General features: G+C 42.7%; 1 protein-coding gene across 1 annotated transcript in view; it reads right to left on the bottom strand.

Moving 5' to 3' along the window:
* Positions 1-13,642, bottom strand: part of LOC124275824 (adenylate kinase isoenzyme 5-like) — a 54,330-nt gene that overhangs the window by 4,218 nt on the left and 36,470 nt on the right. The window contains 14 exon segments of the mRNA XM_046711504.1: positions 885-1,076; positions 2,538-2,654; positions 3,341-3,472; positions 3,475-3,518; positions 3,849-3,890; positions 4,568-4,640; positions 5,022-5,213; positions 6,743-7,023; positions 8,034-8,084; positions 10,059-10,125; positions 11,124-11,315; positions 12,172-12,288; positions 12,517-12,680; positions 13,142-13,180. Coding sequence (XP_046567460.1) covers positions 885-1,076; positions 2,538-2,654; positions 3,341-3,472; positions 3,475-3,518; positions 3,849-3,890; positions 4,568-4,640; positions 5,022-5,213; positions 6,743-7,023; positions 8,034-8,084; positions 10,059-10,125; positions 11,124-11,315; positions 12,172-12,288; positions 12,517-12,680; positions 13,142-13,180 — 1,703 coding nt within the window.

Here is a 13,642-nt window from a genome sequence, read left to right as displayed (position 1 = left end):
CGGGAGACATCAGCAACACTTTCTGAGCCACCAGCAGCAATGTGAAAAACAAGTCACAAATACTAGCATCAACAGACAATTAGGAACACTACAAGGATTTCGGGACACATCAGCAACACTTTCTGAGCCACCAGCAGCACTGTGGAAAACAAGTCAGAAACTCTAGCATCAACAGAGAATCAGGAACACTACTAGGATTTCGGGACACATCAGCAACACTTTCTGAGCCACCAGCAGCAATGTGAAAAACAAGTCACAAATACTAGCATCAACAGACAATCAGGAACACTACTAGGATTTCGGGACACATCAGCAACATTCTGAGCCACCTGCAGCAATGAAAAAAAAAGTCACAAATACTAGCATCAAGAGACAATCAGGAACACTACTAGGATTTCGGGACACATCAGCAACACTTTCTGAGCCACCAGCAGCAATGTAAAAAAAAGTCACAAATACTAGCATCAACAGACACTCAGGAACACTACTAGTATTTCGGGACACATCAGCAACATTCTGAGCCACCTGCAGCAATGAAAAAAAAAGTCACAAATACTAGCATCAACAGACAATCAGGAACACTACTAGGATTTCGGGACACATCAGCAACACTTTCTGAGCCACCAGCAGCAATGTGAAAACAAGTCACAAATACTAGCATCAACAGACAATCAGGAACACTACTAGGATTTCGGGACACATCAGCAACACTTTCTGAGCTACTATCACCACTTTGGGAAAACAAGTTGGAAACACTGACAGGCAAAATCTAAGAAATTATGTCTGATGTTTTCACTCCAATCTATCTCCCATTAGGGTAATACAAGTGTATATGCACTTCCAAAAACATTCTACCAGGTGAGTGGATGGAGTTATCTCCCTACCTGTACAAGTTTCCCCTGATCTTTATAGTAGTCGATGACTGGCTGTGTCTGGTTGTGGAAGGTGTTGAGCCTCTTCTTGATGGTTTCTACATTGTCATCTACACGCCCACTGCTCTTTCCTCGCTCCAATAATCGCGATGTCATCGTCTCATCAGAGGCATCGAAGTACAGTACACTTGCACACTGGACAATCTGGAAACAAGGCATAAAGTTTACTAGGTGTTGTCTAATGATACAACTGTATCTCCACCACAGAAAGTCCTGGATCAAACTTGCCATACCCACTCAACATTGCGACAAATTGCTTGAAACGCATGTTATACCCATTCTTTAAGTCTCCAGGGCAAGGGAGATAACTGATGTTACCAGGTGGTGACATCATTGGTGTACCTAACACTGAGGCTGGTTTGTAACTCACATTCTGATTGGTTCTTTAGACTGAGTAGTATAGCCAATAAAATTTGCTACAGAAAATCAAGGTCTGCACTACCATAACACAATCCACAGCTTCATCAGCAACACACCCGTTACCACTATCTATTTGATTTAATTACACATATTTATTCACAGGAAATGAAAGGGATTGCAGAACAAGTTCTTCAGACTCTCCTCTGCCTGGTATGTGCATATTTTACTATTGCAGTAAATTACACATAACACTGAGGAAGAGACATAAGACTGACTGACTGAGTTTGGTTTTACGCCAGCTTTTAGCAATATTCCAGCAACATCACGGCAGGGGACACCAGAAATGGGCTTCACGCATTGTACCCATGTGGGGATTCGAACCCGGGTCTTCGGGGTGACGAGACAACGCTTTAACCATTAGGCTACCCCACGCCCAAGAGACATAAGAAGACGGAGGGGTAGCCTAATGGTTAAGGCATTCCACATGGGTACAGTGTGTGAAGCCTATTTCTGGTGTCCCTCGCCATGATATTGCTGGAATATTGCTAAAAGCAGTGTAAAACTAAACTCGCAAACAAACAAACTAATCTTTAGCAGTACACATATTATGTTGGACTGCCTTAAATAAATTTTATTTCTGTAACCATGAGAGGGGCGGTGGGGTAGTCTAGTGGTTAAAGCATTGGCTCGTCACGCCAAAGACCCGGGTTCGAATCCCCACATGGGCACAATGTGTGAAGCCCATTTCTGGTGTCCCCCGCCGTGATGGAATATTGCTAAAAGCGGCATAAAACCAAACTCAGTCAGTCAGTCAGTAACCATGAGCTCTGCATCGCTGTATAGTGCTCGATCCAACAGGCCTGTTAAGCACAATGTTTTTAAAGATGGTCAACATGAGCACATGCTGATGACTGAACAATGTACATTTCATGAGATAAGGCATTTTCACATGTATTTGAACATATGCAGTTCAGGTGGTCTTTGATACCAATCCTATATAAATCGTTATTCGGCTGACCACACATATATTTCTAAAACAACCTCTTAAAGTGACAAATTAAGTAAGATTATTGCAACACTAACAACAATATGGCCGCTTGGGTTAAACAGAGAATATAATAATGTCTGCACTTTGCACATAATTGGTCCTTAGCGACTGAGCATGTTTGAGGTGGATATTAAGTGCTCTACAATGTTGCACTACATGCTATATCCCATGAGATGTAAGACACCACTGCATCTCACCTCGTTCTCAAACCTCTTCCCTTGCTCCATCTCTCGGGGGTAGCCATCAATGAGGAAACACTTGGACTTGGTGAGGTTAGCGGCCATGGCTTCTTTCAGCAGATCAAGAACCACATCCTGGAAGTAGTGTGTATCGTCAATCATAATAACTAGAGGTGCTCATATTCTGGATGTCATCAGAAGTAAATAAGGCATTTTGAATTCTTAGTGTTCACTCACTCACTCCCAATGGCACCAAGTCTTCCCCACCCACCAGTGACACCACGTCTCCCCAAACCCACCAGTGACACCAACGCTCCCCAAACCTACCAGTCTCCCCAAACCTACCAGTGACACAAACGCTCCCCAAACCTACCAGTGACACCAACTCTCCCCAAACCTACCAGTGACACCACAAACCTACCAGTGACACCAACTCTCCCCAAACCTACCAGTGACACCAACTCTCCCCAAACCTACCAGTGACACCAACTCTCCCCAAACCTACCAGTGACACCAACGCTCCCCAAACCTACCAGTGACACCAAGTCTCCCCAAACCTACCAGTGACACCAGTGACTCCCTCTCCCCAAACCTACCAGTGACACCAACTCTCCCCAAACCTACCAGTGACACCAAGCTCTCCCCAAACCTACCAGTGACACCAACGCTCCCCAAACCTACCAGTGACACCAACGCTCCCCAAACCTACCAGTGACACCAACTCTCCCCAAACCTACCAGTGACACCAACTCTCCCCAAACCTACCAGTGACACCAACTCTCCCCAAACCTACCAGTGACACCAACTCTCCCCAAACCTACCAGTGACACCAAGTCTCCCTTCTCCATAATCTCATTCAGCTTCTTCCCGCGGGCTGATCCCGAGGACACCTCAGCCCGGAGGAGGTCCCCTGAGGACAGATGACAGAACCTCAGGCCTGGAATCACTTGCAGATGACGATCTTGCTACACTGTGTGCCCTTTCCACTGCCTGGCCCACCTGCATAAAGGAATGTAGAGGGCATGTCAGTTATAGAGACAGAGTGAATCACACAAGACCTATTCTGCCCTGGAATCCCCACAACCATTGGGGACACAGGACCTTTTCTGCCCTGGAATCAGGACCTATTCTGATCACAACCATTGGGTACTCGGTAATTATTCTGGCCTAGAATCACCACAACCATTGGGTACACAGGACCTATTCTGCCCTGGAATCCCCACAGGGAGTAAAAGCATGAAGTACTGAGGATCTCATCAGCCCAGGGTTACTGAGAGTTGCCGAGTAAACAGGACAACATGAATACACCATCGCTCTGCTGCTCCTTACCGACAACAAACACCACCTTGGCTTCCTTCAGTCCCTCTATATCTGCAACACAATAACACTAATGTAAGGACCAGTTACGTCAAGAAATAAAAGAAGTTGTTATCCCTAAAGTTTGTTCAATATTGTACGCCCCAACTTCTAAAATGACACTCAAAGAAGTCACTTCAACAAAGTATTAAAAAACAAGTTTGAACAGGCAAAACATTGTTTGGCCCTTTTCTACAAATTAAAATGTCCAATGTAAAAAGAAAAACATATTTGGAGATTTTGACAACCTTGAGTCATGGTTTATGCTGTTTATGACTTATGATCACAGAGTATGAACTGAATTTGTGAAGTGTGGAAAATCTAAATGGATGCAGTTATTAATTATCATTTCACTTGTCCCCAGGACAGATCTGCTACACCAAAGACCAAAGTGTATGGTCACTGTCTACAAAGTTACCATTTTCCTAATTCAAAACTTTGTAGTCCACAAGGAAACCTTCATGAATGTTCTACCATATTCTTGGACAAAATCACTTGATTATTTCAATTAAACCTTGTGATCAACTTATCCCCTTTTGGTAAAACGCTGACATATTTAAGATCATAATTGGTAAATTTTGGTTTCTAACCAACAATCAGCAGATCCTGATACACTAAGGGGTGCTATTTTACCATCTGTAAACTGATGGTCTGCCTACATGAAAGATGATTTCAATGAAAGGGGAACTTACTTGGTTTGAATTCAGCATCAAAAACTTTCTCTACATTACTGAAGATATCATCCACTGTTCCAGCAGCCTCAATCTGAAATACAAACATGGTTATCACATTCAGGTACATAAGACTACTTTCCTCACAATTATGTATACTTAAATGAGGCTACTTTCCATACAACTATAAACACTTAAATATCGGAAACTACTTATGTTCTAGTAACTACTTACCAGAAATATGTTCAATACAACTAGTTACATATACAAAAATATTTTCTGTTTTTCGGAAACAATTTACACATACATGAGACTACTTTAACGACGTCTAAGTATTAGACTAAATTTGGAAAATCATAATATTTCTAAAATAATCATATTGATTTATTTTGTGCATAACAAAATCACATAATGGCATAAAAAAAATTGAAACAAAAAAGAAAAAACGGTTCTCTATTAAGAATTCGTGTCTGACCTCTCGGACTTTGTTCTGCTCCTTGTAGTAATCAATGACAGGTGTTGTGATGTTGCGGAACGTCTGCAACCTTTTCTTGATCGTCACCTCATTGTCGTCCACTCGACCGCTCGTCTTAGCCCGTTCTAGGAGACGTTTTGTCATCACATCATCAGGAACATTGAAATACAACACAAACTTTGCCACAGCAATCTGGAAAAAAAGACAGTACATATATAGCAATCGACTTTTTGAAATGGTGTATAATAAATATAAAGTCTTAAAATGTATCACCCATTAACTTAGACTAATGCTTAATCTCTGACTATATATAATTTTGATAGAAACAAATAATCCGCTTTAGCCCCAGTGAGATGGGACATTCAGAACTTGTGGAAATCTAGACTTGCTTCATATAGGGCTTTAGTGAGGGATTGAGTGAGTATGGTTTTACGCCACTTTTAGCAATATTCCAGCAGTATCACGGTGGGGGACACCAGAAATGGGCTTCATGCATTGTACCCATGAGGGAAATCAAACCCGGGTCTTCAATGCTTTAACCACTAGGCTACCCCACCGCCCCCGTTAGGGCTTTAGCACTGCAGAAAGGGCTGGGCGGAAGGGAAAATAATGTGGGTCAGGGACTGCGAGACTGATTTTTGTTATCACTACCGGTGTCTGCAGCCATATAACTGATTAAAGGGAGACTACCCACCATGGCATGGTCCCTTCTCACGTCTCAGTCAAGGTGTTGTGAGTAGTGCCATGTGAGAAAGTGAGAAATGTTTCTGTTTAATTAGGGTTCTTATTAGTTGCTAGATCATCTAATTAACGCAACACATCATCCAGTTGGTGTTTGCAAAACAGTGTATGAATAAAAATTCTCAGGACTGACAAATAGCATCTCTAGGCCCTCTAACAATCTTTAGTACAAAGATCCTCATCCTATTTGTCATGACCCCAGCATCTCTATCAGTCTGTGGTCAAACCTCCCTATCAGACAATTGTCATCACTCCAGACCCACATCGGTCGGTGGTATGGACATCCTTATTATATAATCGTCATAACTCTTGCATCTCTATCAGTCTGTGATCAACCTCCCTCTCAGACAATTGCCATCACCCCAGCCCAACACATTCAGTGGTATGGACATCCTCATTGGATAATTGTCATGACTCTTGAGTCTCTATCTGCCTGTGGTCTAACTGCAGCTGCAGCTGCACCTGTCGGCACAGGTACTACAGATATGTACCCCAGGTACGTTTCTGTATACAGACATGTACCCTAAACAAAGTCAAAATACAGAAACGTACCCGGTACCCTAAACGACGGACGAGTCCATATTCCGCGACCCAATACCGAAACTGTATGTAGTTAATCAGTTCAGCTGATTGCCAGTGGTGTACGTTGTGCACCGTGAAATATTCGTTATACTGTGTATGCTCTTATATAACGCAATCAAATGCATCTAATACAACAGTATGACAGTTCCGATCAAGAAAACTCCACAATGCAGAATGGAATCATCCTAGGGTACCTTTCTGTATTCTCATTATGGCCAGGGTACATTTCTGTATACAGAAACGCCATCACATGAGTAGTACCTTTGCCGACAACGACTCTTTCAGCCTAACTGCAGCCCCATATACCAGTCGGTGGTATGAACATCTCCCTTGAACAACCAAGCATCACCCAGTTCATCAGCTGAGTGAGAATTACTGAACAAATCAACTATCCTCACCTCACTCTCGAACCTCTTCCCCTGATCCAGTTCCCGGGGGTAGCCATCAATGAGGAAACCTTTACTAGAGGCAGCCTTGGCCATCATGGCCTCCTTCAGCAGCTGCAGTACCTCATCCAGGGGGACAAGGTCACCTTTCTCCATGATGGATGTCAGGTGCTTCCCTCGTGCAGATCCTGACGCAACCTCTGCCCTCAAGAGGTCACCGCTGGACAGATGGGTGAACCCAAATCTTTCCACGATCTTGGCACTTTGTGTTCCCTTCCCACTGCCTGGGCCACCTGGTGGCAGGGAAACAAGGGGTGATAACTGTTAAATACTTAATTCAGTGAAACAGAATTGAATAAATTTACATGGCAAGGCTTCAACAAATGGAAAAAAGGTGGAACAACTTAAGGCCATATTTGTTTCAAGATGAGTGAGGGTAATTTTTGTAATGTCTTTTCAGGCCAGGATTTTAGTACAGTGCCGAGTCAGCCTAGTGTACAAGGAAAGTAAAATATAATGCAAGTCCAAGACTTTTAGCCCAGGCTATGGCGCTGACAAACTAAGAAAAATAAATCAGGGAAAATCTGGCATTTGAAACAGTGATCAACAGATTCTGCCATTGTTAAGGGAGGCAACCCTACCACCTGTGTATCACAGATTAGCCTACACTGGGATTTGTAAAAGTACACCCTAAAAACATTTTGATTAAAAATATTCTGATCTCTATAGCATTATTCTCATTTAAATCTCATCTCAGCACATTTTCAAGAAAACATTAGAACCTGTATGTTAAAATCAAACATCATGTTAACAAACATCCTAAACTGATGACATCATATTGTAAATGATGATGTAAAAAGTAACTTGCTCCAGTTTTAACTGGTTTCAATTTGGTCTCGCCATTGAAATCATGGATGCTAAATATAATGTTCATGTCAAATCCTTTCACTTGAGAACCTTTGACCTTTCTATATTTAAAATTAATATTATTATTTTACATGAAGAATTTCATCAGATGAGTTTTCATTGGGAAATACAAAGTTATATTTGTCCAGCAAGACAACAGATTCAGTATATAGAGAGCTTTAATGAGGAAAGACGACAGATCTTGGTCAAAAGGTCAACCATAGATGAGACAACTTCTTCAAACACAGCGATCATATCTTTTTAATAAACTACATAAACTAGTTTGATAAAAATGTAATTGATATAAGCATATTTCAAAGGAACTTTATGGACTCAAAACATGTTCCCATGTCAATACAAGACTTCTACAAAGGAGAAGATGAAAACTTCAACTCACCAACAATAAACACAACATTTGCATCCTTCAGTGCTGGGCCGCTTGTAGGTGCTGAAGACAGAGATTGAGAAACATTCAGGATTTATACAATCTTTCAGAAGAAATCATGCTTGTTGTGTTCATGAACGTATCAGTCGTCAACACTGAACAGGAACAGCTGTTGATGACCACGCTACACATGTCCCCATGCGAGATTGAACAATATTGACTTGATAAATCTGTTTCAGAACAGAAAACAAAGTTGCCATTGTTAATAAAACAGTAAAATATCAGCAAGGATATACAATATATATGCAAAAAGGGTATACGAACCCATAATATCGACTCCAAGTCCGTCACCTGACCCAGATTCAGCTATCTCGGTTCACCCGACTTCGACTTCGTTTTAATTATGTCAGTGCCTCTCTACTGTAATCTCATTCTGTTTTAGCTCTGTAGGTAACCTTTGTGTAACGGTTATCTGTCGTTTATCAACCAGCAACGTCAACTGACATTCACAGCCAATAAAACTGAACGCGAATGAAACTGTAACTGGTACAAATCGACAAAATTAATCCTGGACAGTGTGGTTGGTGAAGGTTTCATGGTTGTTGCCAGGTGCCGAGTGACGCATTCACTAAACACAAAGTCCTGATGCAATGTTCTAACATTCTGTATTCCTGAGGAATTTATGATAACACTGAATGTAATAATGTCTCCTCTTATCAGCTGACCCTGGGTAAGGTTATATAGGATATCAGTGTATTTATAGCACAAGTATTTTCATCATAGGGTTGATACGATGTAAATAGAACAACAGTAGACGCTGATATCAATCTGGTGAATGACTACTGAGATAAGGGGCCGATCAGGTGTTATAGGGTTTAGAGGTTGGGATAAGAGGTCAGTCAGGTGTTATTGGGATAAGAGGTCAGTCAGGTGTTATTGGGATAAGAGGTCAGTCAGGTGTTATAGGGTTTAGAGGTTGGGATAAGAGGTCAGACAGGGTTAATAGGGTTCAGAGACTTATAAAAGGTCAGTCAGGTGTTATAGGGTTTGGATGTTGGGATAAGAGGTAAGTCAGGTGTTTTAGGGTTTAGAGGCTGGGATAAGGGGTCAGTCAGGTGTTATTGGGTTTAGAGCTTGAGATAAGAGGTCAGTCAGGTGTTATTGGGTTTAGAGATTGGGATGAGGGGCCAGTCAGGTGTTATAGGGTTTAGAGGTTGGGATAAGGGGCCTGTCATGTGTTATGGGGTTTAGAGGTTGCATAAGGGGCCAGTCAGGTGTTGTGGGGTTTAGAGGTTGCATAATGAGCCAGTCAGGTGTTATGGGGTTTAGAGGTTGTATAAGGGGCCAGTCATGTGTTATGGGGTTTAGAGGTTGCATAGGGGCCAGTCAGGTGTTAAGGTGGTAGGGGGTGAGATGAGGGTCAGGACTTGTATGGGGTCAGATTTGAGATAATGGACCAGTCAGAAGTTATTTAGGTCAGGGGCTGAGATAAGTAGTTTGTCAGGACATATATTGGACAAGGCCTGAGATAATGGACTAGTCAAAATATATACAGGGTAGGAGGGAGTAGTGAGATGTTACATGAGACAGAGACTGAAATAATGGATCACTGGATCCTTTGTCAAGGGATCAGTCAGGTGTTAAACATGGTAGGGGCTAAGATATGGGATCAGTTGGGTGTAAAAGGCACGGAACCTGTTAGGGTGTTGTAAGTGCAGAGACTGAGATAAGGAATCAGTGAGTGAGTGAGTGAGTTTTACGCTGCTTTTAGCAATATTCCAGCAATATCACGGCGGGGGACACCAGAAATGGGCTTCACACATTGTACCCATGTGGGAAATCGAACCCAGGGTCTTTGGCGTGATGTAAGGAATCAGGAAAGTGATATTGAAGGAAAGGTGCAGTGATAGGTGATCAGCCTGTTTAATAGGCTAGAGATAAGTGGTTGGTCAGGTGTCACAGGTGATAATAACAAGCAACTGTGGAGACACAAGCAGCCCAAGATCAGCCTTCTGTATGATTCATCTCAACACTCACCTGTAAAGGCATCAAATATCTTCTCCACTTCCTTGAAAACAACATCAGGGCCAACCTCTGCCGCAACCTGAACACTGATGAATCAGATAACACAATCCTCAGACACAGACAGATGTGATCACAGATGAATGTGACAGATAGATGTAGCCTAGGACTACAATCCTCAGACTACAATCCTTAGACACAGACAGATGTAGCCTAAGGACTGTGATCCTGATGACTACAATCCTCAGACACAGACAGATGTCAGACACACAGACAGATGTAGCCTGAAGACTACAATCCTACAATCATAGGACAGACAGATCCTTGAGACACAATCCTTAGACACAGACAGACAGATGTAGCCTAAGGACTACTAAGGACAGACAGATGTCTTACAATCCTTAGACACAGACAGATGTAGCCTAAGGACTACAATCCTCAGACACAGACAGATGTAGCCTAGGGATACAATCCTCAGACACACACAGATGTAGCCTGATGACTACAATAGACACCCAGGACACAGACACAGATGTGAGACTACAATCTTCTGATGACTACACAATCCTTAGACACAGACAGATGTAGCCTGATGACTACAATCCTTAGACACACACAGATGTAACCTAAGGACTACAATCTTCAGACACAGACAGATGTAGCCTAAGGACTACAATCCTTAGATACAGACAGATGTAATCTCATGACTACAATCCTCAGACACAGACAGATGTAATCTGATGACTACAATCCTCAGACACAGACAGATGTGATCTGATGACTACAATCCTTAAACACTAACAAATGTAGCAAAGGACTTCATGCCTTAGACACAGACACAATATCACGGCGGGGGACACCAGAAAGGAGCTCCGCACCTTCTATCCATGAGGGGAATCGAACCCAGGACTTTGGCGTGACAAGTGAATGCTTTAACCACTAGATTACCCCACCACCCTAAAACAGGCAAAGATGAGATGACATTGACTGAACTCATCTCATCACATGTAGATTGGTTATGTTAAAGATGAAACATAAAGCCCTCTTCATCTACAGCATCAACTCCATCCACGTCCTCACCTTCCTCACTTTACCCTGTGACTGGTAGTAATCAATGACAGGAGTTGTCACATCATGGAAGGTCTTCAGCCTCTTCTTGATCGTCTCCTCATTGTCATCCACACGCCCGCTTGTCTTTGCCCGATCCAGAAGTCTTGCAGTCATAGTGTCATCAGCAACCTCGAAGTACAGGACAAACTCTGCTGGCGCCACCTTCAGGACAAACAAGGGAGATTATCAATGAATTCCAAATAATGCAATGGTGAGTGAGTGAGTGAGTGAGTTTGGTTTTACGCCACTTTTAGCAATATTCCAGCAACATCACAGCGTGGGACACCAAAACTGGGCTTCACACATTGTGCCCATGTGGGGAATCGAACCCATGTCTTCAGCGTGACGCAATATAATAAAATATCCAGGATGGGAAGATCTGGTTCAGGCAAACTAATAGCTGATGCTATGAATGAGGAGAAAATAAGTTTAAATACCATGACACAAGCATGTCAGGCTGCATCTGAAGCTTTGTTTTCACCGAACCAGACTATCTATCACTGCCATTGTGTTCAACCAATCCCTACATAGCAACACAATGGGTTTGGTTGCTGTTTGACCTGCACTCAGCAATATTCCAGCTATATGGAGATGGTCTGTACTGACTGACTGACTGAGTTTGGTTTTACGCCGCTTTTAGCAATATTCCAACAACATCACAGCAGGGGACACCAAAATGGGCTTCAAACATTGTGCCCATTGGGATACAATGACATGTAACCAGCGCTTTAACCATTAGGCTGTCAGGCTGCCCACACGCCCTGCGACGATGGTCTGTAATCATTGAGTCTGGTCCAGACAATCCAGTGATCAAAAGCATGCGCATTGATCTACACAATTGGGATACAATGACATGTGTCAGCCAAGTCAGCGAGCCTGATCACAGTTAGTCAGCTCTTACGACAAGCAAGTTTTGCTGAAGACCAATTCTAACCCAGATCTTCACAGGTCCAAGACATTGGGGATCTAGTTTGATGGGAATGCTGTGGAGGTGAAGATGAAGTTTGATGATATGTACCTCACTCTCAAACCTCTTGCCTTGATCCAGTTCCCGGGGGTAGCCATCGATGAGGAAACCTTTACTGGAGGCAGCCTTGGCCAACATGGCCTCCTTCAGCAGCTGCAGGACCTCATCCTGCAGACAAAGAAAACAGGTCATGTGACATACACAACATGCTGATTTGCTGTCATTGAATTAATTATGTCACAGAACAGGAACACTTTAGCCATATTTTAATGACAGTTTTGTCAAATTCATTCAGTCTTGAACAAACACCTCACCCACTGAATACAAATGAAAATTGACATGATGTCAATTTTTTCAAAAGTTTTTCTTCATGGAAATATTAGATCTCCAACTCACCAGGGAGACCAAATCCCCCTTCTCCATTGTCTCATTCAGCCTCTTGCCACGATCAGATCCAGATGCGACCTCTGCCCTCAAGAGATCGCCACTGGAAAGGTGCGTAAAGCCATACTTCTCCACGATCTTCGCACATTGTGTTCCCTTCCCACTACCGGGTCCACCTGGTGACAACACAAGGGGAGGTAATGAGACAGTTATATGACACCCTGTCAAATGAATGAGTCAGCTAGGTGACACACGTAGTAGATATTTACCCTCCTCAAGAATCATACTGACAGAACAAAGATGAGGCAAAATCTGGATTTGAACCCATGACCAGCAGATCCTGGCAGGAGATGTATCCAGAGAACTACAGGATCCACTGGGACATATTTCTTTTGTTTATTGTTCTTGTAATGTCCAATCTATATGACAGTTACATGTAAATATTAAAATATTGACAAGGACATCCAGTAATCGATATCATATGCAATGATCTGTCACAAACTGTCAACTTAGTCTCTGAAGGGGAATGATCAATCCATTTAACCTCCGCTTGGTTGGTGGAAACGAATTATTAATGGGCATCCACACAAGCGGATGTATAAATGTTTGATATGTAGAGTATAAGTAAGTGACTCACCCACAACAAACACCACCTTGGTGTCCTTCAGAGCAGCTTCTGTAACAAGAAGAAGGTGGATTAAAGGCAGGGAAAGAAACTGATAGGAATCCTTACAACATAGTCACACAACTTGGACTCATGAATTCAAAGAATCCTTACAACATAGTCACACAACTTGGACTCATGAATTCAAACCGCTAGTTTGTCTGATGATAATGCTGCTGAATCGCTGTGCACCTCTTGTGTCCAGAATGTACTGGGTCCATGTCTGTTGTCTATAGAGTCTTGAGCACTTCTTGAATGCATTGCATCCATGTGTTGTCCAATAATCCTGAACACTTCTAGTGTGTCCATGTGAGTTGCCTGTAGAGTCCTGAGCACTTCTTGTGTGTTCAGAATGCAGTGTGTCCATCTGTGTTGTCCACAGGTGTTGAGCACTTCTTGTGTGTTCAGAGAGCAGTGTGTCCATGTGTGTTGTCCATAGTCTTGTGTGTTTAGAATGCAGAGTGTCCCAGGGTT

The sequence above is a fragment of the Haliotis rubra genome, unplaced genomic scaffold, assembly GCF_003918875.1.
Source record: "Haliotis rubra isolate DU_JTF1 unplaced genomic scaffold, ASM391887v1 Scf203, whole genome shotgun sequence".
Taxonomy (NCBI): domain Eukaryota; kingdom Metazoa; phylum Mollusca; class Gastropoda; order Lepetellida; family Haliotidae; genus Haliotis; species Haliotis rubra.
Note: the sequence above shows the minus strand (reverse complement) of the source record. Positions and strands in the feature narration are given on the sequence as shown.